Here is a 27,811-nt window from a genome sequence, read left to right on the forward strand (position 1 = left end):
AAGGTTCTGTTACATCTGTTTAATAAATGCCAATGATACCTGCTGATCCTGCCAGAAATCTTGTGAGCTGAGAACTTCATGTGGATTCAGCTTATGCTTCACGCTTATCATTTAGCATTGTTTCCAGTTCTTTCTATACAGGGGTGTCAAACGCAATTACTTTGTGGGCCACATCAACAGTATGGTTGCCCTCAAAGGGCCAGTTATGTATACAGGAAACGAACAAAACTCTGGATAGCCGCACTCCGGATTGAGTAAAAAGTAAAAATGCCTTTAATTCTTCAAGTCCAAAGGGCCAGTTATATCGGGAGTGTGTTGGGTGCGGGAGTGTGTTGGGTGCGGGAGTGTGTTGGGTGCGGGAGTGTGTTGGGGGCGGGAGTGTGTTGGGGGCGGGAGTGTGTTGGGGGCGGGAGTGTGTTGGGGGCGGGAGTGTGTTGGGGGCGGGAGTGTGTTGGGGGCGGGAGTGTGTTGGGGGCGGGGGCGGGAGTGTGTTGCGGGCAGAGTGCAGTTTTCAAGATTATGGCCCAGCTCTAGTACTACCTCTGAGTAGTCGGCTCTGCCTCGCCTTGCAGGGAGATCATTCTCTCCCTCGGATTCTGGAGAACTGTTCCCGACATGCCCTGCCGTGAGCACATGAAGGGATCTGTAAGATCGATGAGCTGCTGAGAGAAGTTTTCCCTTGTAAACACAGAAAACTTCTGTGTTAACAAGTGACAGCAGGGAGCAGGAGCAGAGGGTTAGAGGTGGAGGAATGGAGGTCCGCCACATTCTAGCTGCAACATTGGGCGGGAGGGCCACATGACCAGGCCTGGCGGGCTGGATTTGGCCCACGGGTCTTGTGTTTGACACATGTGATCTATAAGATAGGAGTCCTTACACACCTTCTGTCCTGTCCTAAGGTGACATTAATTTGCCATAAATACAGTACAATAAATTAGTGTAGTCAGTCACCTTATGACAGGAAGTATTGATCCGGCACGATCAACTAGTAAAAGTAAATAAAAACCTGCAAAGAAAACGAATGCAGCCACCACATCTAAGGATGCTAAGCTAAAAAATTGTATATATTTTTGTTCTTTGGTTTAGATATACTTTATTTTTTTTATTAATTTTTTTTTTCTCCTTTTTTGTTTTCATGTGCAGGAGGCTCGAGGAGACTACAGCAGGTAATTAATCACTGTCTCGTTTGTCTTGTATGTTCTTGCCTCACACTGGTTTGTCAATGGTAGGCATAGATGCCAGAGTCTACTTGTGACGCAGAGTCTCCCTCCAGGGCACTTCGAGCTGTGCCTGGAGAACAGAGGGCGAGAGGACGGCAGACGGGAGGGGGGGGGGGGGGGTCGGCTGAGGAAAATGAGCTGTCGGTCCAAAAATAGGCTTGGATAAGATCTCCTAGGTTTCAGCCCAAAATACATCAGCTCAGCGAGACACTGAGCGCTTTCGAGCTGTCTGTCATCTTGGGGTTTAATTAATTCCCTGCTTGTTCATTATACTCTTAACTTCAGGTCTTGCTGTGAAAAAAGCTTCTGTTCCAATCCTGGATATTAATTTTAGGGTGTGTGGGGGTTGGGGTTTTTTTTTTTTTTTCTCAAGCATTTACAAAAAGTGACTGTGCTTTGCTCAAATGGCCAATAAAGCCAAATTGCAGATCTAGAACAGAACATTTTAAAGTATATGTACACCCTAGCAGTGAACATCTCCTCCTACTATATATATTTTTTCTGTAAATTATACAGTTTGAAAGCATTTTGTTATATTTACTTCAATTGGTAAAAAAAAAAAAAAAAAAAGTTGATCCTTCTAGAAATCGAAACGCGTTGAAATGATCCTTCTAGAAATCAATGCGTTCAAATTCCTGAACAAAGCATGATTGCTTTCCCACCCTGGGTAATTGATCAAATCTGATCTAAATTGAGTCTAAGTTCAGGTTCTGAGTGCAAGATTGTTCATGAGGCATATTATGCCTGGGCACACCCTAATCGCCCTGTGTAGTGCCAATTTCCCTTACTTCCTGGCACCCCCTTTCTCCCACCTGCAGTGCTGCCAGCTTCCCTTCTCTCCTCTCCTGCTGGCTGCTGCAGTGGATGTTTCAGGATGGAGAGCAGGGGAAGGGGTTGGTAAATATTTTATTTACTGGCTCCTTCCTTTTCTGAATGAACACATTTACCGGTTGCTCCTGTGTTCATTCTTAACATAGTTTACAATGCTTCCGTTTGTGAATGAACAGGAAGCTGCTCAGCACAGAGCACTTCCCATTAATTCAATGTTCAGTGCAGCTAAGGCTGCAGAGTAAGGCTCCTTTCACACGACTTTCCAATCAGGTCCGCCTGTCAGATTTTCAGGCAGACCTGATCCGAGCCTCCATTCACTCCTATGGAGCAGCGGTGACATGTCCGCTGCTATCCGTTCTGATCCTGTCTGTGAAATCCAGACGGATGGAGACCCTATTTTCCGTTTTGTCTGGCGGATCTGATGGAATCGGATGAAAATGGATAGGCGGTCTGTTTTTTATATCCGATCTCCCCATAGAGGAGAGCGGGGCCCTGACAGGTCGGTCTCTGCACAGTGAGCGGAGATGGACCGGTCATCCACCTGCTCAGTGGGGATCAGTGGAGAGATCTTCCGCTTAGTAGTGCGGAATCCGCTGGGTGGGTCGTCCATCTAAAAGAAGCCTAAAGGACCGAGGAAACTCTGTCCTCAGTCCCTTTCTCTGTGAGACATCTGTTTAGATCATAGATATTTAACCAAAGCCAAATCTTTTAAACTACTGACCCTAATCTCTGCTCTACTAATATACACATGTGTGCTTGTGCTCTGTGGTGCAAACCCTAATGCAATGGACTGCACACGCCAATGGCCTATGCAATTGTGATGTTAACTGTTTTTATTAAATCGCACATCGATTTAAATATTTGATTTTTAAGAATGTATGACCATCATAACTTCACTTGCTGCATGCTTGTTCTTGTTTAGCGAACCACAAAGCAATAAATTGCACTAAAGCAAAAACTTTTTTTATTTTTAATAGCACATTGAAGTGTTATAACCTCTGTCAGATGTTTATTGCTGTCCGTTTTACACTGGGTAGTTTTAGGGTGCATTAACACCTGAGTGCACCATGCTTGCAATTATATGCGAGAACCCCAATGGAAGTTCCTGCGATTAGCTGTGGGAGGCTGCCAGTTCTCACAACTAATCATGCCCACTCTCATATAGTCTCTCATGCAGCGATTTTACATGCGAGTGGCCCTGAACACAGACAGCCTGCGTCCAAGACATCACTCACATGCGATTGCTGCATGAGAGATTACATGTGAGTGGGTGCGATTTGGCCACGAGAACCGGCAGCCTCCCATTGCTTTCAATAGGGCTACCTCTCGCAGCTAAATCGCAGGAACATCCAATGGGGTTCTCGCATATAATTGCACACACTGTGCATTTGCAATTGTAATTGCACCCTTACCCTCTCTATTTTTTCTGCTGATTATTGTTGCTGGGCCTGGAAGTGGTAGGAAAATCCAACAGGAACATAGGGGAAATCTAGGGGTATCTGTTTGGTGACACCTGTCCTGGGGGGGGCTTCAAATCTATATTTTAAAACCAAAGGAACTAGCAATCTATTAATATAAGTAAATGTTTCAGGAGCATATCGGAAACGACAAGCTAGGTAAAGTTCTGTACTTGCTCAGCTTCCGAATAAACCGGAAGATCCTTCTGATTTTTATTATTGTCTGTTGCTGAGTCCTTCTTTTTGTTTCTGCGCACTCACCAGAGATAATGGAAGTCTGTTTAACATTGATGCTGTTGAATTAAATTGAATGCATATAAAGGAGAGAAGCCAAGGCTGTTGGGATAAAAATATACAAAAGCGACTCAGTCCATGATATGTCTCTGAGAACTAATAGTCCATATTATGTTGTCTGCACACAATGCAAAAGTTGTTCATTTACTTTGCATTTATTGAACCTACACTGGCCCCGCCCCTTCTGTGCGTTGGCACGAGGCTCATAAATTGGAGGTTTACCCCAAGCTTTTGGCTGTGTTTGTTTACCCTTTAATTCACTTTCTCCTTGACAAACATGCTCCAGGAACTGAAGTCTTGGAGAATTTTTTTTTCTTATTATTATATATTTGAGGTGGATGGAGGCATTAAGCGCAACACACTGAGCAAATACGGATCATAAAGGTCAGTCACGGGCCTGTTAATGATTCACCCAGTCCCCGCTCTCACCACAAAAGCGAAGGGCTGATAATGGAAGGGAAAGACCTGCTGCCCACGCTGTGTCGGTGGCCTGGCAGATTAATAATCTGTGAACATTTGAACTTGAGACTGCCCAGCTAACTCCATTACCTGTCATTAAAAAAGCACGTCTCAACATACTCTGCCATGCTGTTATGCAGATTTAGCCCAAGCCAGCTGCCAGTTTGTAAAAGAGAATATAAATGTGTCTTTTATGTATTTTACTTTTATTTTGGTTTGTGTTAAAAATCAATACAAAAAAAAGTTTTTTTTTTATTTTTTTTTATTTATTTTTTTATACGAGTTAAATATAAAACTCTGTATGAAATATGTATTTGCATTTTCATCCAGCAGGTTGGCTTTTTCTGTATGTTTTCTAGGCTTGTCCCAACCCCCCCTGTGCAAAAAAAAAAAGCCTGCTGTTTGCAAAGCACAGTAGCTCAAACTAGTAAGTCAGAACAATGACTTCCCTCCTGCCTGTCCAACAGGACTTCATACAGAGCTCAGTAGCTCAAGCTGCAATTTTATACACACAGGTGAATGAGCAATGACTCCTCTTGCCTCTCTCTCTCTCTCTCTCTGCCTGCCTATTACATTAACTGTATACAAAGTGTAAAGGAAATATCTTCTGCTGTGCTTTCTTCAAAAAAAAAAAAAAAAACTCTAGTGCATTTGGATATACTTTGTGTAAATGTTGATTTTATTTACTTAAAAAATAAAAATTCAATATGCTAATGGAAAAGAAAGATGGCGCTATATAAATCCATTATTATTATTATTATTATAATAATAATATCAATTGTATTGACCCCAAATCATTATAGTCTCCTTTTTAAGGGGGAATGCACCTTTTTTTTAATTTATTTTTAAAAGAAACTAGAATGATTGGAGTCAATACTTAGTCTGGTTTTTACTGTTTATAAGCTTTTAAAGATTTCATGGAATTGCATATAGGAATATGACCCACCTTCCCAGTGCTTTTAGTTTTTTTGGCTTTGCATTACATCAGACCACTTGTCTGCTGGGGTGTGTGTTTTTTTTTTTTATTTTTATTTATTTTTTATTTTTTTTCCTCTTAATTGCGGTTTGCCTAGCTTTCTGAAATTTATTAAAGTGGACCTTTTGTCAAATTCCTGACATGTCACAATGTATAGCAACACTACATTTTACTTTTTCAAATGATATCATTAAACAGCAGTTTTGGAGCTCCAGCAAAGTGCCGAGATGATATAAGAAGTCTGCTGCAGGTGGGAGGAAGCATTTCCTCAGTCTCCTGCCCCCCAATGATCAGGGTGCACTACTGTACCTGTGTGTAAAGTCGCAAAGTAAGAGGCTGCTGCAGTGACTGATCTGTGTCAGACATTTGTGAACAAGAATTGCTCAGAACCTCAGATATACATAATTGCGTCATCTCTAAGCCGGTATCTCAGCCCAATAAAGTGAATGCCAATTCTGGCTGATGGCTGAATAAAAATGTTTGTCCTTCTGGAGAGACCAGCAGATGAAGGCATTGTCAGGGTAAAGTTCTGTAAACTTTGGAAGTATTACATTTACGCATTTCTTAGCATGCATGCCCTGAATACCAAAATAAATATCTGATGGGTCCACTTTAATTCTGAACTTGTGATTTGGAAACCCGGGACTCCCAGCTTTGCCCATTTCAGTCTCTTTCTACCTAATTGTGGAAGCTCCTGATCGTTCATCAATAGTGAACCTGTCCTGTAGCTGCGTCACATCGGAAGTGACTCTAACATTTGTCTCCGTTATCGCAGAGAGCAGATTAAGTAGTATTGATTTGCAAAAATCAATTAGGAGATTAAATGACAGAGTTGCTTTAGGACCAGCTTTTCCCATACGCACACGTAAGTAGCTATTTTAAAGTGGGCCTAAAGTCTCAATTACTAACACGTTTATCTGTTCTTTGCCCTAACCTGTACCTTGATGTTTTATACATCACTTGCTACACCACCAGTTTTGCTGGAACCTCGGCCAACCAGTAGTTGGAAGCAACCACAACTCGGAGGATTGTCGCATTATACCGCGCACAGTTTGACATAGACCACCACGGTGAGAGCTGGAAAATTTTCATTCTGTTTCTTTGGAAAAGGAAAGCAGTTAATGTGTAATCCACTACCCAACCGCTTTACAAAATATGCATTGGTAGCCAATCCTCCGCTACGTTGTATTTGATGCACAGTTCAAGGATGCCTCCATACATGTATGGCCTATTTATTATCTCCCACTAAATCATAAATATGGCATCATCTTGAAAGTTGCCTTTCCACTCATCCGCAGCTCGTAAATTGTGCCATGCTGTGATTGGGTGCCTCGTTTTGGCAGCTGTCTCTGGCCTTATAGTGACCCTGATGAGATTTGATCTAACCGTGGAAAATTGCTGTTATGGTAGTCATGCTGCTCAAACCAGTCTCACAAGGCTCACTCTGTGTCTAGGCAGTTTAACAACAAATGTCCTGCTTGGCAGAAGGCATCCAGCGTCAACGGCATTAAACAAGTTGAAGTCCTTAGGTGGCGGCGATGAACAGATTGGGTAGGTAGGACAGTGGTTTGCACTTCGGCAGCAATTGGGTCTTTGGTTTGAGCACTGGCGGTCTGTCCATACTAATATTCGCTAATGTCTTCCTGCTTCTGCTCCCGGCCAATCAATAAGCGGGTCTAAGCACGTCTGTGTGAAACGCGTCCACGGAGCACCTTTTTTGGATTGATGTTTGTCATGCTCGCTTAATTTTATGGACTTTTCAATAAATTCTTTTGCTTTTACTTCCGGATGTGCCGCCATTCTTCGTTTCCATTGGATTTCCCTGGCTGCGGACCAGGCAGGCACCCTCCTCTCTTCAGCAGCTCATCAGATCCTCACAAGTGGCTTTTAAATGGCGTGTTCCCAGCTTTCTCTCATCTGAGACCCGATTGACCAGGGAGACTTGGGACTCCCGGCCAATCGGGTCTCAAGACCCACTTCCTGTTCAGCCATGAGGAGAAGCAATGGCCCCTTGGCAAGCTGGAGCAAAGAGCAGCATTGGCCTCCTAAGACTGATCGCCGCCTTCCCGGCTCCATAGAGCTCACACTGGGCACTGTCCTCCTCCCAGAGCCCATAGCTCCAACGAGCAGGTCCTCCCAGTCCGAGAGCTGCCCGGGAGGGAAAAGACTGAGCAGAGATGGCCCTGATTGAGGATGAGTGGGAGATGGTGCGGGAAATGGTGTGAATATCGAGGCCGACTTGTACACCAGGGGGTGGCAGTGGTATGTGCGACTGAAGGGAGGGCGGGGAAGGTTTGTTTCACGCCACCCCCACTCAATATTGAGCACCAGCCACCACTGGGTTTGAGTCCCAGTTAGGACACTATCTGCATGGAAAGAGCAAAAGCATCTGTAGGATGAGGGCAAAAGGGGACTTTCTCAGTACCCCACCCCCCCCCCCCCCCAAGGAATGACTCCACAACATTAACAAATGTGCAATATGCATTGCATGGGGACAAGTCAGAACTATACGGGAGTCTTTTGAGGAGGCGTATTATGTGTACATGGTTCTAATCATGTCTTATTACAACAAAAATGTATATGTTTATAATCAGTAAAATTGTTCATTTTGAGGAGTCATTCCTTTTGGTGGGGGGGGGGGGTACCTAGAAATTCCCCCACAAAAACACACATTAATCTGCATGCTTGCCCCCTAAGCATAAATTCCCACTCCTCCCAGTACAAAACAGTCCCAATGCTGAATTCCCCCCCCCCCAAAAAAAAAAACATGCCCCCTCCTAGCACAAATCTTTTTTTTTTTTTTTTTTTGTATTCCCCCTCCTAGAACAATACTTACCCCCTGCTGCCCCCAAATTCCCTTTCCAACACAAACCCCCCAATCTCCTTGCTTTGTGCACTGGTGCACAGTTATGTTGGAACAGCAAAGGGCTATCCCCAAACTGTTCCCACAAAGTCAGGAGCATGAAATTGTCCAATATGTCTTGGCATGCTGAAGCCTTAAGAGTTCTCTTCACTGGAACTATGGGACCAAGCCCAATCCCTGAAAGGCATCCCCACACCATAATCCCCCCCCCCCCCCCCACCAAATGATTTGGACCAGTGCACAAAGGAAGGTCCATAAAGACATGGATGAGCGAGTTTGGGGTGGAGGAACTTGACTGGCCTGCAGAATCCTGACCTCAACTGGATAGATCACCTTCTGGATGAATTGGAGTGAGCCAGGCCTTCTCGTCCAACATCAGTGCCTGACCTCACAAATGTGCTTCTGAAAGAATGGTCAAACATTCCCATAGAGTCTCTTAGGGCTGTAAAAGAGGGCACACAATTGTGATCCTTGTGTTTGAACCCCTTCTGAACTAATCTGATCTGTAATTATGCGATAACATTGTGAAAAAAGTTAATATTTAAATAAACGAGTTATGTTAGGAAACGTGCCTAAATTAACAAAAGATTCATTCACAATAAGTTGCTTTATGTGACCAACACATCAATATTTCCCAAGGTTCAGTGCTGTCGGCCTACGGGTATAATAATCTGATTGTACAATGTGCATTTTAAATCCCATCAAGGTCAGCTGTCCATAATGAAATATCTGAGAACGTAGATTCTCTCTCTTCCCCGGGTGAAAGCTGTGGGTGCCTATTTGTAATCTGTTATATCTTTTTACAGCTCGTTCACCTCTGAGTGTTGTGTGTATTGATTAAAGAGTGACATGTCAGGCACCAAAGCTCCTATATCTGTAATGAAATGTCTTTAGATTGACGGGGTCAGATCTGAAGTGGTATTTTTCCAGTCTGCACAGGCCTTGCTGATCTTAAAGACTAAAAAAAAAAGAAGAGGGGAGAAAATGGAAACAGGTGTGATAGTGTCGCCTTTTACAGAATTGTATTCCTAGTGCTAACATGCTGGTCAAATCCTAAGCCTCCATTCATACCTGATTTATTTTGGTGCTTGAAAATCCAAAATGCTCAACACCCCCGGCCACTGCCTTTTCAGCTTGGGCTCTAAGCTCGGGAACTGACCAATCACATGACCGCTCCAAACAGAGAGCCGTAACTGTCAGTCGCTGCTCCCTGCTCTGCCCTTTCAGCGCTCACTGGGGAAGGGGGTGGAAGTGGCTGGCTTTGGCTCTGCCATGCACTGAAAGGGTTGAGCCAGCTGGCAGTCCAGCGTCTAGGTGGATCCCGACAATATGGTGGGTATCCATCCAGAGCCTGAAGTGACTCTCTAACGTCAGCCGACGGTGAACTTTAGCTTTGGCCATACTTATCTTCTAAATTATCTTTAAGGCCTCATGCACACTGGACATTATAGAAAGCCAGTAGTGTTAGCTGTGGAATGCTATGTTTAAAAATGTGAGTGTTGCTGCGTTTATGCGATCTTTAGGAAAATTATTCTCCCACAAAAGCTTAAGGCTCAGATATGCCAGATAGCCATGATTAATGGCATTATAGCGTTTTTGCAGCTGTACTTCAAAATCTCCATAGGTGACAAAACATTTTTACAGGTTACCAGTCTAGCGTTACAGAGGAGGTCTAGTGCTAGAATTATTGCTCTCACTATAACGTTTGCGGCAATACTGCACATGTATGGTTTGAACGCAGTTTACATATGCGGGCGTGACCTATGTATGCGTTCGCTTCTACGCATGAGGGGATGGGGGCGCTTTTAACTTGTTTTTTTTTTTTTTTTTTTTTGTTTTGTTTATTTTTTGCTTATTTTATTGTTATTTTTACACTTTCCTTTTATTTAATTATGTGTGTGTATACATACACACATACACACACACACACACACACACACACACATATATATATCACACATATATACACACAATGTGGGTCCCCAGATTTCTGTTTGGTTGGAAAGCCTGGGATTAAAAAAAAAAATTGATCTCGGGCAAAAAAAAGGCAATGTTTCCATCTGCTGGCACTGGAAGTTACATGACGTCGCTTTTGGCCTCAGAGGCTCAGAGCTGGCCTGGGACCATGTGGTCCATGGCCAGCTCTATGGTAAACCTCTGCCGGATTCATTCTCTGGCTTTCACGTTGCATGCGCGAGCCATGAGAAGCACAGTATGTTGGCGGGAGTGGGGGACATCCGCTCCCCACTGTTTGTAAAAGCAATCAAGCAGTTAAATGGCTGCTATGATTGCTTTTGCTTTGCAGGGAATTGCAGGCTGAAAAAAAAAGATGTCTTAATGATGGCTGCAGCTGCAAGCATCATTCAGATATCTCCACTCCAAAGTCCAGGATGTCATATGACGCCCTACAGGCAGGAAGTGGTTAAAGGGATTTTTTTTTTGTTTTTTTAAAAATAACATGTTATACTTCCACTGTGCAGCTCGTTTTGCACAGAGTGGCCCCGAACCTGCTCTTCTGGGGTCCCTCAGCGGCTCTCTGCTTCCTCCCGCAGGTACTTCTCACGTTCATGTGAGCTCCCTCGCATAGTGAGAAGCACCTGCGGGTGCGATCCCGTGATACAGCCAGCAGCTATAGCCGCTCCCTGTATCACACAGCCCCGCCCCCCGCCAATGGCTATGCTGCTTTCAATCCATCCACTCCAGCCAATCAGCAGCCAGGCTGAGTGGCGAAGAGGACGTCGGGGGCGAGCGTGGGACTTTTGAGGGGTCAGGTAAGTAAAACGGGGGGGGGGGCTGGGGGCGCCGGTGTTCTGCCGTATAGTGTCTGGCCATCATATAGCGTCCGCCCCGTACTGCGTATGCTTCGTAAAATTTCCGAAGCTGAACGGCGCCTGCGTCGAGAGTGGAGGTGGTAGCCCCACCATCCAAGCAGACATAGGGTTGTGAGTATTAAAGGGCCCCTTGCGGGCGAGCTTTGCTCGCCACGCTTCGGGCTCGGCCTCGCTGCGCTCGGCTCTTTTTTATTCCTACTCTATGTCCACTTGGATAGTGGGGATAGAACCTGGACTCACGGCGCAGGCGCCGTTCATCCTCTGCAATTTTCGGAATCTGTGTTGCTGTGTACTGCGCATGCGCAGTACACAGCGGACACTATCCGATGGAGGACGTTATTAGACAAGACACCGGCACTGTCAGATGTTTTTTCACCTTAATGCATAGAATGCATTAAGGTGAAAAAACATTTACCTTGACAACCCCTTTCAATAGAACTTTTCTATTGAAAAAAATAAAAATAATTTGTACATCAGATAAAATATTTGGTTTAAAATAAATTACCAGTCCATGAAATGAGGAACAGTTGGGAGTTTTAAGTTCATAGAACAAGGATTAAAAAAATAAAAAAACGCATCCACCCGCAACCCTTTATTTATATATTTGCACAATACACCTTGTCTACACCGATCCACCCCAAAATGATAACCGCCTTGTCTCAGCCATTAATTTAGGAACACAGTTCATGAAACTGCAGACAAAGCAAATGGAAGATGATGACATACACTATACATAAATATGTAGACGTATGATGTAGGCTTCCTGGCATGTATATAATATGGTTCTAGACACAATTAGGGAGGCATTACCTGTCTTGTGGGCTGATTTATTACAATATTCTCAACTGGCTAAAAGCCAAGGCTTGTAAGGAGCACGGCTATTTTTAAAGGGGTCTTCATCCCTGTCACACCAACAAAACATTGGCACAGACCCAGTCCACAACACAACATTAGGAAGCCACATGAATGACTCAATAAGAAATGTAGCACTTCAAGAAAAAGTGTAGAGTCAGCGGGATGCATAATTGCAATGATTCTTGGAACATGATGGAATGTATTTACTATAATCTTATAATGGGTGTCTTGTTTTTATGAGAACCTTGCATGAAAATCAAAAGTAGAAATTGTAATCCCATGTTGTAAAGCACTACGCAATCTGTTGGTGCTATATAAATATTCTGAATAATTTCTATTATTATTTATTATATCGAAACAGCTATGTGTGCCATTAGGCCATATTTTAATTAGAATATATATATATATATATATATATATATATATATATATATATCTCTTTAGATCCTTTAGGCTTTTTATTTTTTTTTATTTTTTTTTCTCTTTTAAATTGTATGCAAGTGATTCCTTCCTTCCCCCCCCTTTTTTTTAGCTTTGGCTAGTTTAGGGAGCACTACAGGACAAACAAGTTTATAGGGAAAATTTGGACACGCCTGGAAGTGTGGAAGACCTGGGGTGCTGGAAAAGTAAATATGGAAGCCTTTCTTTTACAGCTTGGACATCTTTACCAGTGACCCAGTGATGGTCCCTTTTTAAATCAAGACCTCAATGACCTTTGTAACTTGGCACTGTGAACTGTCCATCATTCAAGTTCACAAAAGATGTAATGAATTTGCTCAATTCAGGTCTCAGTACTCCGTTATTCCTATGCCCTTTTCCTTTGCACCTACCATGGGTTTACATTATGGATTAGATGGCTCCCAAGTACTGGGAAGAGTGGGCTGCGCTACAGAGAAAGTGAAAATAAAAGCTTGGGCTGCGAGATTTGAGGATGAATTCCACAGAGCCTGTAGTTACAGAGGTTTGTGAGAGCTAGTTTATTTACTCACTGTTGTTATTCAGATATTTACATAATCAACCTTTTTTAACATGGAGGGACCCTTAAAAAAATTTTTTTAGCTTCAGGGAACCCCTGAATTGTATTTGCAACTCGCAGTACATTCGAGTGATAATCAGTGGCAAGAATGCTCCTAACATTTTGTGGTCATTGGGAAGCATCCCCCCTTACAGATAGCTGAAAAGACCATTGGTGTCAGTTACTCATATGAGAGGCAGAAATGGCTTATTGCTCAAGGAACCCCTAGTAACCTTTGGGGGAACCCTGGTTGAGAACCCCTGGTCTACATCATGGCCACAATTCTATTTTAGGCTGAATAATATATATATATATATATATATATATATATATATATATATATATATATATATATATATATATATATATAAATTGGGTTTACACATCATGCCCAGAGACCTGAGATGGCTGCCACATATACAGTCGTAAAATGGAACAATTGGTGTATAAATTAGGATGCTTGCATTAGCTTAGCGCATGTATGCTTTATGCTCTGAAGCTGTCCCCAGCACAAGCTAATTTTTTATTTTATTTTAGGCAACAGCAATTGGTTGGAAAAATCCATCCCAGTGATATTTATTTATTTTTTATTTATTTTTTTTCCTCCGAGATCAGTCATTCATGACGTATGTGAATAGGCCCTGCGTTCCCATAGTCCTACATCCATGACCCAACCTTTAGTACACCACTGTTGTATTCCATTCTGGATGCTGTGGAAAACTCATTGTTGTGCACAAAAGCCAGTTAAAGATATTGTAATGACGACTCAATACATGGATAATGTGCCTGCTAAGTACTAAATCCTTGTAGATAATGAGAACAATTTAGGCTGGTATGTAAAGTGGTTTGTCAGTGTTCACTATCTGAACAAGGATGAATTGCTATTCATACTTAGATAGTACATGACCTTGGCATTTGTTAAGTGACATCCCGATACCACACAGACGTTTACTGGTCATTTGTAACCCAAGTGGCCCAGTCTGTCTTCATCAGACAACCTGTGCTCCTGGCTCAAGATGTTTATTCAATCAGGAGGTTTTGGCTGCTAGATTACAACTGCTATTCATAATTCTTGTGACATGTACCTGGTGACTCAATGTCTTGAAGTGATGCATTACAACTAACTAGGTTAAGTCTGAAAGGAGATTAACCCGTTGACCTAAACACACAGAAACTAGCAACCCTGATTGTCTTCACTCAGACTGGGAGAATTTCTGTTAAATTCATCTCTGTCTAAACAGATTTAGTCCTTATGACTAAAGGTGGACATAGTTGGGGATTAGTTTTGCCAAGAGCAATGAGTGTTGACACATCTGTCCATCCTTTCTTGCTTTGAGACCTGATAAGATTGTAGAAAATAATCTATCCGTCTGGTGGGTGTGGGCTGATGTGCAGTGAAAGCCTTGCTTTCTTTCAGAAAATTGGAGAGAGAGTAGTTTCACCATGAAAAATCTCCATCCTGTTGATTAAAGTGTACTTCTGAAGCTCAGGATGATTGGTTATTGGGAAAATGATGGTCCATGAGGTCTATATTGTTACAGACCACCGATGGATATCATTATGCCATGGAATGTTTGGTTTACTTGCAAAGAAACATAATATAGGGATCAGATGAGTGTCACATTATCCATCCCATAGTACACCCAGTTTCGCTTGAAGCTCTTCATAGTTGGAACTGGGATTTCTGTTCTCTGACTTTCACACAAGCTTATAAACCTAGGTTAAAGTAAAGGATTGTTTGGTTAGATGAAATGGTCATTTCCCGATCCAACAGTTTTTAACCTCTGGCAGAAGCAAACTCCTACCATTGGACTAATCTAAAAGGTGACAATCATTTGGACATATTTGAAAAGCTTTTAAGATCATTATTGTTGCTCTTTATATGTTTCTTCTGTGCACCCCCTCACCTTGACTTTCATAGCAAAAACCAAAGTGTTCTTGCGTTTATAGGGTAAACCAGCCAAAAGAATACTTAGATCGTGCTGGTGCATCCAACTGTCTTTTATCGTCTTTGGCCAACTTTTAGTGTAACTTCCACCAAATATGTCTTGAATAGGGTAGGGAAGGGTTGGAACTTTTTCAGGGCCTTTTAAATTTTCTATCTTGGTTACAACCATCAAAATCGGAAGAGGTGAACATCTTCCATGGACAGGGTGAAAACTGACACCCTAAGGCCCCTTTCACACTGGGCCAGTGGGTGGGTTGGCGGTAAAGCGCTTCACCGTCAATTTCGCGGCGCTATTCGGCTGCTAGCGAGGTGCTTTTACCCCTGCTAGCGACCAAGAAAGGGTTAAAAACTACCGAAAAGTGGTAAAGCTGCCCTGCCCCATTGATTTCAATGGGCAGGAGCGGTGTATACACCGCTCCAAAGATGCTGCTAGCAGGACTTTTTTTAGCATCCCGCCAGCACACCGTTCCGGTGTGCCCTCCAGGCTTTCACATTGGAGAGACAGCAGCGGCTCTTTCAGTGTGCTTTGCAGGAGCACCTCATTGTGAAAGGCATCTAAATGACAAAGGGGGTTTACTAAAACTGGTGCAGCTGTGCATGTCAGAAACCATGAAATCAGACTGAGACAGAAGAACAGTTAAATCACACTTGTTTAATGATAAAAATAAATAGAACAAACGTAGTCAAAACCTAGCCAGAACAGGAAAGGATAGACAGACAAGCCAAACGTCAGGGAGCTGGATATGAGCGTCGTAAAACGGCAAGCAGGATCTGGAGCCAGAAAGGATGTCAGCCAAGCAAGTCTTATAACAGAAATGCAGGAGAGCGTCTCTGATGTTGGCGAAGGCAGAGCTCCTCTTGACTGGTCGGCTTAAGTAGGCAGGACTGACTAGCAGGTTATCATCAACAGCTGATGTAACTGTGGAGAGATGGGAGCTGGCAATTGGCAGACAGCTGAGCGGCCAGCTTAGAGAAGGAAGGGCTGAGCCCAGCCCTGACAGCATGCTAGCAAATAGGCTTCTAACTTCAGCTTGTTCAATTAAGTTCTGACAAAAAACTTAGCTGCAGAAAGTAATTGTGGTGATGTGATATGTATGATTTCACTAACACATGTTAAAGTTGCAAAATTTGGCTTGAGCGTTTTAAGATTTGTTTTACCCTTAGGCACGAAGCGTTTTTTTTTTTTTTTTTTTCTTCCCCTGAAGAGACTTACCTCCTGTTAAGTCTGGGACATTAAGTGAAGGGAATCTTTCTCCAGTGAGACCTAAACAGGGAAAATATAACCTGATCGGGTCTAAAAATGTCCTACTGTATCCAAAAAACAATTTGGTTTCAAATAGATGTTAAGTGATATCATTTATTTTTTTTCTTTTAAAAGAATATCATTTTAAATTAATATCTTTTAGTTATACGGAGGTGCTTCCTTTGGGGTTTTACAGATTTAATCATAGAGCCATATTTGGCTATTACTGCTTGTATCTTGGGAATAGTTGCAGTTTTAAGGCAGCCATATCGGAGTACTCTAAGAGCAAGCTCTTTTCCACAAATGCTTCTTTTGATTCTGCAGGAAGTCTCTTATCACGAAAATAACCATGTTTAAATTTAGTGTGCTTTCACAAAGGGGTTTTTATGAAGGCAAATGAAGAACCGGGTCCCCATGGATACACGGTGAGAATAGCGTATTCCTAAAATAGCCGACCTGTGAGATTTCCAATCTTGCCTTTGTGTAGGAACATGAACAGTGGCCAGCACAATAGGACATGGTTGACGCTTCATATTGTCCATGTTGAACTGACGGGTGTTATCCCAAGTTGTTGGTTACGATAGAGAATGGGGGATAGATGTAACCGCTTCTGTTAAGACCATTTTATATTCATTGGGCAATCGCTAAACTGGTTTTAAAATGGTGGTGTAACCTGTAATCCTGTTATATTCTCTCCCATTACCTCCACCGGAGCAACTGAAGATGCAGATTAGGTGGACATTTTGTGTCTATGCTAAAATGAGAAATAAAGTACAGAGAATTGACAATATATATTTTCTCTTCTTGTTTTCCAATATTGGGTAAAGCTGGTATACTATGTGGATTGAATGAAGATGTGTACAGAATTGCTAAAAGTGGCACATGCTTTGCTTTATGCAGGACACGGCAACAGATTCACTTTAATGGCCCCTTCCCTTCTACTTTGTGTAAAGTCACTCAGTTAAAAGCTTACAAAGCCACAAACTCTACGTATTCGGCAACACTAGTGCTTACTGATTGATTCCGTGCCGTAAACAAAGTGAGTCGCGTGTTCCTCCATACCTCAAAGTATTAGGAATTTCCCCTAGCAGCTGAATAGAGTATCAGTGGGGATAAAGGACAGGTAAGTATATGCTACTGGTGACAGGGGCATTAAAGATAATTTTATACTTTGCCTTCCAATAAACCTTCCATTCTCCAAACATGTAAACTTCCATCCTTGAATTTTTACCTATAGGTAAGCCTATAATAAGACTTGCCTATAGGTAGTGTAAATGTCTCCTAAGCGTGCGTCGTTTAGATCTTTACTGGGCATACAGCCAGCGACATCACTGGCGCATGCACTCAGAAGGAACGGTCACCCATGCCGTTCCTTCAGAGTGCATGCGCCAGTGAACGGTCACCCATGCCGTTCCTTCACAGTGCATGCGCCAGTGAACGGTCACCCATGCTGTTCCTTTAGGGCCCTGTGCTGTGACCGGCTCCGCCCATCGCGGCTCTCACTAGTCACAGAGCTGGAGTCCAAACCCGGAAGCAAGACTGGTGAAGATGGAAACTGTCTTCATTTTCAGGTAAGTTTCACATAATGTGCTAGTATGCAATGCATACTAGCACCTTATGCCTTTGCCTTGTAGGTAAAGGGTTTAGAACAGCTTTAAGCCGGCCATAGATGGTCCACTTCATGTATGGGCATGCTGAATGTACCCAAGTGGATCGGTCGATCAACTTGGGTGCAACCACCCTGTTGGACTTTACATGCAATTATTGCTAGTGGCTAGCAATAATCAATAAGCTAGAAATAATCTCCCCTGTCAGGAGAAAACAACTTGGTTGATTTACTAAAGGCAAATACACTGTGCAATTTGCAAGTGCAGTTGCTCCAGAGCTTAGTAAATGAGCAGAAGCTCTGCTGACTTCCATCATCCAATCACGTGCAAGAAAAAAATGCTGTTTGTGTTTTTATTTTTTTTTGTTTTTTTTTCCTTGCATGTGATTGGATAATCTTTCCAAAGTGAACCTTCTACCTCATTTACTAAGTTCTGGAGCAACTGCACTTGCAGAGTACACAGTTTATTTGCCTTTAGTAAATCAACCCCAATAGCTCTGTGGTAGGGATTCCCCCATAAACACTAACTGTTTATAGGGCAATCAAGCAATTTTCTTTCCTGCAACCTGTGATCTATGGCCGACTTTAGTGGCAACCTTTTATTATCAGCGCCATCAACTAATTCAAATACATATCTGTTCTTCAGAAAAGCTGTAAATGAAACGGAGAGTGTATTATATTATAAAATCCTCAATCTTAAATTTGGTCAAATACAAATATTGTATTTATAAAAGTGATAATACAAGCTATTCTCATTGACCAACAAATGCACTCATCCGTCTATCCCTGCTTCATTCAAAGACCAACCTCTAATATACTGGCTAATGCATTTCAAGACGGCACCTCTTCATCAGAGCCAAATCATACCTTCTCTTTACAAAATGTTTAATCCAAATGGCATTTTCTGGTAGAAAAAAATGAAATGTTTGTTAAAAAGTCAACATAAAAACCCTTATCTCCTTATCTAAGCACCCCCCCTGGGCCACTGCCGTATGCACAGATAAATTACTGTCATAGAAAGGGAATATGTCTTTGATGTGCAGGTTTTAATTGATCGCCTGATCTCATCTTCCTTATCCTGTGTGAGAAGCAAGATGGTGGCACCCAATGGGGTCTCTGGGTATGTACTTGTGTAGCTAAAATGTTAATATTTTTCACATAAGTTGGTAAAAACATAGAATTTTTAAAGTCACCCTTAAAGCGGTAGTAAATGCCGTGAAGAAGAAGAAAAAAAATCCTTCTGCAAGGCAATGTCGTTATGTGCTAGTATGCATGGCATACTAGCACATTATGTAAAACTTACCTTTTACACCCCTTTCACACCAGGGCGTTTTGCAGGCACTATAGCATTAGAAATAGCGCCTGCCATCCGCCCTAAAGAAGCTGCACCATTGTGTGTAGTGTGAAAGCCCCGAGGGCTTTCACACTACAACGGTGCGCTGGCAGGACGTCAGAAAAAAGTCCTGCCAACAGCTTCTTAGGAGCGTTGTGTTTACCGCTCCTCCACCGCTGCTCCCCATTGAAGTCAATGGGGCAGCGCTGTAATGCCGCCGGCTTATCTATAGGTAAAAATCATCCATGGGCATTTACTCCCACTTTAGGCCAGCCATAGACCGCAGGTAGAAGGAAAACCACTCGCTTCCCCTATTGTGTTCTCCTGGCAGGGGGCTGTCCCTGCTGGGAGAACACACGGTGGTTAGACACTGGCAATAATTGCATAAAAAAAATCCAACATGCTGGTTGTACCCAAGTTGAGCAATGGCTCAACTTGGGTACAATCAGTGTGCACATGCATGGTTCAAATCTTGGCCAATCCCTGCGGAATCGGTCGAGATTTGAACTGTCTATGGCCGGCTTTTCCCTTTGCCAAAGTTTACAACTCTAGCGTGCTGACAGCAGACAGGTTGAATGTAAGCAATGCAATGTTTACTTGAACATTGGCCTTTTGATGAGGGGAAAATGGTCGGAGCTAAGAGGTTAAAAGAAATGATATATATGGGTAGTCTCTGAAAAGGCAAGATTTGCATTGTGCACTGACCCATAGTAAACATCATTAATTGGAAGGCCCCAGGGATAACTTGATTGACTGTATCACTTGGCACTGGCTTCTGTTCAATGAATGGCAGCAAGGAGAGTTGTTGCCAGTAATTTTTATTCTGTATAGAAAGGGCAAGATGCCATTTAGGTTGGGATTGCAGTGCTAACATCTCTTTACAGGGAAGGGCAATAGTCACCTGGTCATGTAATATGACTTGCCCATCTAGTGAATTGTGTCATAGCTGGATCTGTTATTCAGCCCTTTCCATGCGTGTCTGAGGTGTATTTACCTTCTGAGTCACTGTGTGTTCTACCTTCAAACTATGACTCTTTAAACAGAGTTCACCATCAAGATAACTGCAAGAGCCATGACGGAAAAACCTGGGCAATATAATGAAATGTACAGTATGATCCTGTTTGGGAATACAGACCAATTGGATCTCAACACAGGACAGGGGGCCAGACTGTGGCTTGAATCTACAGTGATTTGGTCTTGCAGGTATTTTCTATTAAATGAGAGCTCCTACCATCCTTCACCCACAGTGAGCCTTTAGAATCCATTAGGCCACGTAACCGCCTACTAAAACCGCTTTATTTGGGATCAGTGGGGAAAAAATGTCTGTCACATTGGTGGTCAGTAAGAATAAGGCCGGCCAAAGATGATGCGATTTTCTATCCTGCAACCATGGGTTTAAAGCCCGTACATGGGCAGAATGTTGGGAGACATTTGCCGGTCCAAAAAATACCGGCTGACATTCGTGTGTGTTTGTATGTACAGTATATGGCCGGCTTCTGACGGACGTGCATACTGGAAAACCAGCAGCCAACCGACTCCTGATTAGCGATCTCAGCCAATGGCAGAGATCGCTGATCAGAGTGTTCTGATGGGGAGCGTCCCATCCCCCTCGTCAGAACACAACAGCTCAGTGAGGAAGACTGTTGAATTAACCTCGCATGGTGCACGAAAAAAAACCTTTAGTGTGGACTTCTCTCACATAATTGGAGTTCATTTTTATTTGGTATTTGCACTTTTTTCACTGAAGTTCAGCACATTGTTTTATAGGTATATCGACAAACTTAAGCAGCCCATACATTAGTCATTTGACCCAATTCTCTCATTCGCACGCTTGATGTGGATAGCGGAAACCTTCCTGCTGACTTACTGTATTGAAACAGCAGGACTTCTCCTGTGTCAGAATACATTGATCAGTGCTGCCGTCTAAAGCCGTCTGAATCAATCAGTAGATAAACTTCTGTACAACCATTGTCCTTGTAGCACCCTCTAGCTAGTGTACTACTGTAGGTGTAATTAAGTTTTGTTAGTTTAGGAAAATTGGTCTGGCTGAGAGCCAGGCATGGGTTGAATCTGGGTCAGGGCTGAGTGACTCAGGGAGGCTGGATGATTTAGCAAGCAGTTTCTATGGTGACCCCCCCCCCCCCCCCCCATTTCTGGAAACTTGGAGAAGCTTCCAGATGTAGTGGGTAGAGACTAGGAGGAGCTGTTTGGCATACTTGTCCTTGACCAATTCCCAGCAAAAAGGGTCTAGAAGGGGGTAGGCACCAGTGTTAATTTTGACAGCAAATTTCTATTTAGTTTTAGTCAACTAAAATCGAATGGGTGTAATTAAATTGTAATGCATTCGTTAACTTTTCTCTACAATTTCCAAACTCCTGTATATACTGCTGGAGTGAAAAATCAAAGGTATGAACATGCACTACAGACCAGTGTTGAATTGGAATTCAAATTTCAATTTAGTTTTAATCTTAGTCTTTGACTAAAATTCCATTTTTAGTTTTAGTCATATTTTAGTCTTAGTCATCTCAGTTGTTTGGCTCTTGAGCCACCGACCGCCTCCTCGGCACTCCATCTCCAATCCGACTGCCCCTACTGGCATGGCTCATTTTATGAGGTGCCTACCAGTGTTAATTTCGTCAACTTAAATGCAACTACAACAACTGAGATGACTATAAAATACAGGGGGTGGGGGGGTGTTGCTTGGGTGCTGGTGGAACCATCTACAACACACAGCAAAATCCTTTCCTGTATATGTATGTATGTATGTATGTATGTGTGTGTGTGTGTGTGTGTGTGTGTGTATATATATATATATATATATATATATATATATATATATATATATATATATATATATATATATATATATATATATATATATATATATATAAATATTATGATATGAAGTGTCCTTGAAGTTTGTTTGGTGTCAAGTGGGCATACTATAATACCCCTCTCCAAGTTTACCCACAATAAAACAACAAAAAAAGTCAGACTGTTCTCTGACTCTGGAGTGTCTGTGGAAATGTGGTGTGCTTGGCTGTGCAGGGTGGGGGATCCTAGTTACTTGCGGCCCTTAAAGAGGAAGTAAACCCTGATGAGTTTACTTCCTCTTTCATTCCCTGCAAAGGCAAAGCATAATGGACTACTATGCATCGCATAGTAGCCCATTATGTGTCACTTACCTGACACAGGAGCCAGCGAAGTCGCCGCTGTCCCCTGTAGTCCGCCGCATCCATCTTGCTGGTGGCGTCTCGCAGCTCCGCCGCTGTCATTCGGCGGAGCCGCGATGACGTCACTCCCGCGCATGCGCACAGGAGCCGACACGCGCGGCAGATCCATTGTTGGAAATGCCGCGCGCATGCGCCGTAGACAGCGGTGCCCGTCTTCAGGCAAATATCTCCTAAACCGTATAGGTTTAGGAGATATTTCTTGGACCTACAGGTAAGCCTTAATCTAGGCTTACCTGTAGGTCAAAGTGGTTTGTAAGTGGTTTACAACCACTTTAAGGGGATGCGCTACATCCCCATAAATGGATTGAAATTCCGCCTATCCCCGCTTGTTCTGACAAATTTCAATCCATGTAAGGGTGGCTTCAGATTGAAAAGTCAAGTGAGCCATCTGAATACAATAGCCTGCAGGGGAGATTCTTCCAAGCAGGCAGATTAGTGGGATGGAGAAATGTATTAGCGGCTGAACATGACAAATCTATACCTATATGGCCAGCGTTAGGCTATGTCCAGGTCAGTGATTTATTGAACTGCTTTTCAAACTCAACACAGACCTGGCAGAACAGCACCACAGCGATCCATTAATCCCAGAACCTCGCCTTGACAGAATTCTCCTAGCATGCACCAGAGAATTTGGATTGGCTCTGAACTGTTGCCTGGAGTTTAATTTACTAACTCCTGGATCGGACATTTCATGCGTGAGAAAGCTAAAGATTTTACATCTGGTAAGTCTCATACAAGCTGTGTAAATCATTCACCTTACACTGAAGTTCAGCATTTGCACAGGTTGTAGTATTAAACTGTAAATTACAACAATAAAAGTCTCTTATTTGCTCCCTTTTGGTCTGTTAATCATACCAATGAAAGCTGTTTGTTATAGCTGTTCATTAAGTGTAAAACAATGCCTTTTGATCCTGCCAGAAATCGCAGCTGTCAGCAGTGTTTTCACCTCTGTCAATTACAGAACATCTTATAGCTGTTCTATGGAGGAGAGAGGGGGCGCTGTTCTGTAGTCCTTTCCAAGGGTGACAGCGCTGCTCCTTCATAGATTCAGTACAACCACTGAGTGTTGTCACCCTAGGATAGGAAGTGCTGCTGGCAGGATCACCAAATGAAAATACAGGAAAATAAGTCTAAAAAGAAAACTAATTTAGCCACAACATTGAAGGACTGATGAGCTGTAATGTATTTAAATTTTTTCCCCCTGGATTTCTATATATTTTAGACCCATTGTGGGTGGGGCCAACTTGCCCTGCATGTGCAGGTACCTTTCGCCGTGAACGCGCTCACCAATGTTTGGAACTAGATGGGGACCGCAGTCATGTGAATTGGAGATGAGCCATTGCACTGTGTGCAGTAATAAAGTACATAGTTCCTCTAATGCCGCATACACATGACCGGACTCTCCGGCAGACTAGGTCTGACGGAATCAGTCCGTCGGGCAATCTGATCGCGTGTGGGCTAATCCGATAGTTTTTCATTAAAAAAAATCAGACGGACCTAGAAATAGAACGTGTTTCAAATCTGTCTGACTGACAGACTCAATCCGTATTGGGAAAACAGTTTGTCTGTATGCTGGTCCGACGGACCAAATACGACGCAAGGGAAGCTATTGGCTACTGGCTATTGAACTTCATTTTTTAGTCCCGTCTTGCATCATCACGTTCAAAACGAACGGACTTTCGAACAGACTTAATCCGTTTGTGTGTGGCCAAGTCTGTTCATTTGGAAAGTTCATCGGAACTCCGCAGAAAGTCAGTCAGGGAGTCCAGTCGTGTGTGCGTGGCATAAGAGTGCTGTCCCGTGTCACTACACACTATAACTTGATGTATTTTGCATTAGGAGGGACACTGCTGAGCCCTTGCCTTCACCACTAATCCAGCGTACCTCTGTTACCTCACTCCCAGCAACAGAATGGGGTCCCGCTGTGGAACTCAATCATGCACTAGTTGACTTCTTTCTTCCCGTTTTTCATATGACCAGGTCACGGATCTCCATAACAGCTTCAGTAGCTACTGGATATCGACCACTGGGGAGAGGGCCAGAGACCGGAGAACCTGTCACCTTTACCAGGAACGGCGCATAACAACCTGGTTACCATGTGACTTGTACTAGTGCTTAGTTACCCATAGCAACAACACTACCCCTCTTGCTTGACTTGCCAAGTTGCAGTAGAGCTTCGTGCTCCACATGTGCCTTGCTGACCCTGGTTCTTTTGATACACCAGAACCAACATGCGCTCTTTTTTATATAACTTCAGATCAGGCTTATAAAAGTTGATGCAACTTTACCTAAAGAGTCTTTGGCAGTACAGTTCAACGTGAATAGTGTCCATATCCTGACCCTAATTACAAATGAATGGCTGACCAGGCAAAACTCTACAAGATAGTAGTCCATATTGGCGTTCTCCAGGTCTTGGCTGCTCTCCAGAACCCTGGTGCCTCTGACGGACTGCAAGGTGCAGCAGCCACATCATGTCTTCTCCGACATGGCCCATCCGAACCCCAGAAGCCACGCCCTGAACCCTGCCTTCCCCTGTGTTTGTCACTGGTAGGTAGGCTGGATCCAAAAAGCACAGGAACAGCACACATCCATTTTTTTTATTCCTCCCCCCCCCCCACTAACTGAATGGACGCTTCTGTAAACAACCTATCTACACCATCATACATGGAGTCAGTCTTCCATTGAGTTTGGATCCTTGAGTCAGTGAACTGGAACATTTACACCGGTATGGATTTTTCTCAGAATTTCCCCATCTGCATTCTTCCTGGCCAGTGACTTGACTAACAGGAAGGCAACTTACATTTTCAGAAATATCTCAAATATGACAATCCCTATGTTTTTCACACAACTGGTTTCCTTTTAAAGAAGGATTTACAGCAAATGTAGAAAAATAATGCTTTTGTTTTACTTTTTTTTTTTTTTTATCCTTTACTTCCAATTCAGCCAGTGTAATTACAAAGAATCTGTCTTTTTTGACCCCATAGACTTTGAAATGGAAGAATCTGAAAAAATGTTTTCCAAGCGTTTTTTCGGGTGCACAGTTCTGCCTCAAAGCAGCTCATATTATTTTTCCAGTTTTGCTTGATAGACAAGCGACGCAATGCACAGACGTTGACACATCCATTGAGGTTAAAAGATTTCTTCACCTTGAGCATTGTCATACTTTGGAAACAACATGGAAAAAATGCTCAGGTGTGATTGGGGGCTTAAAGAGTAAGTAAACCCTGATAAGTTTACTTCCTCTTTCATTCCCTGCAAAAGTAAAGGGTAATGGACTACTGTGCATCGCATAGTAGTCCATTATGTGTCACTTACCTGACACAGGAGCCAGCGAAGTCACCGCTGTCCCCTGTAGTCCGACGCATACATCTTCTCGGTGGGTCTCCTGCTCCGCCACTGTCATTCGGCCAAGCCGCGATGACGTCACTCCCGCGCATGCACGCGGTAGCCGCCACTCGCGGCATATCGCCGTTGACCGCGGCGCACTCAGTGCGCCTGCGCGCCTCTGTCTACGGCGCATGCGCCGTAGACAGCAGTGCCTGTCTTTTGGCAAATATCTCCTAAACCGTGTCGGTTTAGTAGATATTTCTTGGACCTACAGGTAAGCCTTAATCTAGGCTTACCTGTAGGTCAAAGTGTGTTGTAAGGGTTTACAACCACTTTAAAGTGACCCTAAACTCTTGTTAAAAAAATAAAATTTGTATTGCAGTATGTATTAACTCAAAAAGTCCCTCTATTGCTCTCAGCTTCTTGCAAATCTCCAAATTCCCTTTCCTGTGACCTGGCTTCCTGTTAGAGGGTGTCTGTGTACGGTCTCCATGGTCCCACTCTATGTAGGAACGTAGCCACCCTCTCTTACGCCAAAGTGGACTATGGGATTTGTAGTGTACATGACCGCAGCTTATGTGCACTGCTCAATCCAAACAAAGGGAAATGGGGGGGAGGTTTAGGAGTTCACGGGGGACATTAAAGGGAGGCAAAAAAAAAAGTTGTGGCATGACGCTATTTGTATATCAAACATCGCTTGTATATCAAGCAAAAATGTTTCTTGTCTTGCAAAATGCTCTCAAACCAAGGTTTTACTGTATGTTTGGGGGCTCCAAGTAATCTTCTAGCAAACAAAAAAATTGATTTTTACTTGTAAACAAAAAAAGTGCCAATAAAGGCCTGGACTGGAAGTAGTTGATGTATTCAGAAAATGCTAATTACCAAGCTGTCAAGTTGATCCAGTGACTTCCATACCCTCTACATCATGGATCTGGAACAAATCTGCATTTTTGTTTGTACTTATTTCAGGTCAGTTGGGCTCCATGTACACTGGGCTTAAAAAAAACGTCCGTTCCCTTTGGAGTAAAATGTGCTCATATAAAGCATTTTTTGTACAAAGTTTAGGATTTTTTTTTTCTGCCAATGAGCTCCAATCAGAAATGCGAATAAGATTTTTTTTTATTGTGTGTGTGTGTGTGTGTGTGTGTGTGTGTGTGTGTGTGTGTGTGTGTTTTTTTTTTTTTCCTGCCTGTAAATGTTGATCTGAAAATATGTCTGTAAACTAGGGGTGCAACGGATCGTCACCGATCCGTGATCCGAAAGGGTCACCCTGTTGGATTCGGCACACCCCAGGATCCGCAGAGCACTCTGCTGCCTTGGCCTTAGGAAAGGCTGCAGCTTCGGCCTAGCTCCAGAGCGGCGGCCATCTTTGTACACCCGATGCCCGTTTACAATGTGATCGGTCCGTCAAATGACGGACCGATCACTTGTAAACAAACCGGCGTCCATGACTCCGGTTCCTCGCTCCCCTCTGTGTACTGATCTGTACAGTGGAGGGGAGAGATCGGATGGCAGCAGCGAAGTGGGCTGGATCTGTAGTGCCTACAGCGCTGCTCTGTGACAATACTCTGCCATACCATGCCCATACTCTGTAATACCCAGCCATACTTGGCCAATATTACAGTGGGGGAGATTGTGGATATTACAGTGGGGACTATATGGTGGTGGAATTTTCACAGGTTTTTGCAAATTCAATTATTTGCTGATCTGAAAAATTATCCGATCCGTTACTCTGATCCGTGAGTTTTTTTGATCCGTTGCACCTTTACTGTAAACGTCCTAATGTGCATGGACACACAGAATAAAATTTAGTTGCTTTTACAGGAACAGCACAAAACTCCTGTAGAAGCAATGTTTTTTTCCGCCTGACTCTAGAAGGATTGTAGCCAGAGGCTGCCAGGCATCCAGCATTTTCCACACTCACCGACTGCAGATTTCCTTCAGTACAGTACTTTAATAGCTGATTGTTGAATGTAGAAGGACCGGAACCCTTGGAGTATTATAGGCTGAGGCTGTTTGTTTTCCTTGTGAATTGTTGTGCCAGAATTTTATCTCACGTGACCCAGCAGGGAAAATGAAAACAGAATTGTTTCTCTAAGTGGTTTTGCCAGTGGCGCTGGAGCTTTCATCTGCCAGAATCTGCCAAAGTGAGGAAGATTTTAATAACCACATAGAAGTGCAACCTGTTGGAACAGATGCAGCCCCAGCGTTACAAGAACAGACGTCTGCTGAAAATGTAAACACAAGCCTTGTTCTTACGCCTGCATCTCGTGGCCACGATCGATTTCATATGGGTTATAATTATACCCAAACACAGACA

The 27,811-nt window shown here is 43.2% G+C and overlaps 1 protein-coding gene across 3 annotated transcripts in view; it reads left to right on the forward strand.

Moving 5' to 3' along the window:
- The window catches only part of FRMD4B (FERM domain containing 4B), a 343,633-nt gene that overhangs the window by 226,075 nt on the left and 89,747 nt on the right, over nucleotides 1-27,811 (forward strand). For all 3 annotated transcript variants that reach the window (XM_077451878.1, XM_077451877.1, XM_077451879.1), the window contains exon 7: nucleotides 1,144-1,166. In XM_077451878.1, coding sequence (XP_077308004.1) covers nucleotides 1,144-1,166 — 23 coding nt within the window. The remainder of the gene's footprint in view (nucleotides 1-1,143; nucleotides 1,167-27,811) is intronic.

Source organism: Lithobates pipiens, unplaced genomic scaffold, assembly GCF_037356315.1.
Source record: "Lithobates pipiens isolate NorthernLeopardFrog02 unplaced genomic scaffold, aLitPip1_a1.2 Scaffold_23, whole genome shotgun sequence".
Taxonomy (NCBI): Eukaryota; Metazoa; Chordata; class Amphibia; order Anura; family Ranidae; genus Lithobates; species Lithobates pipiens.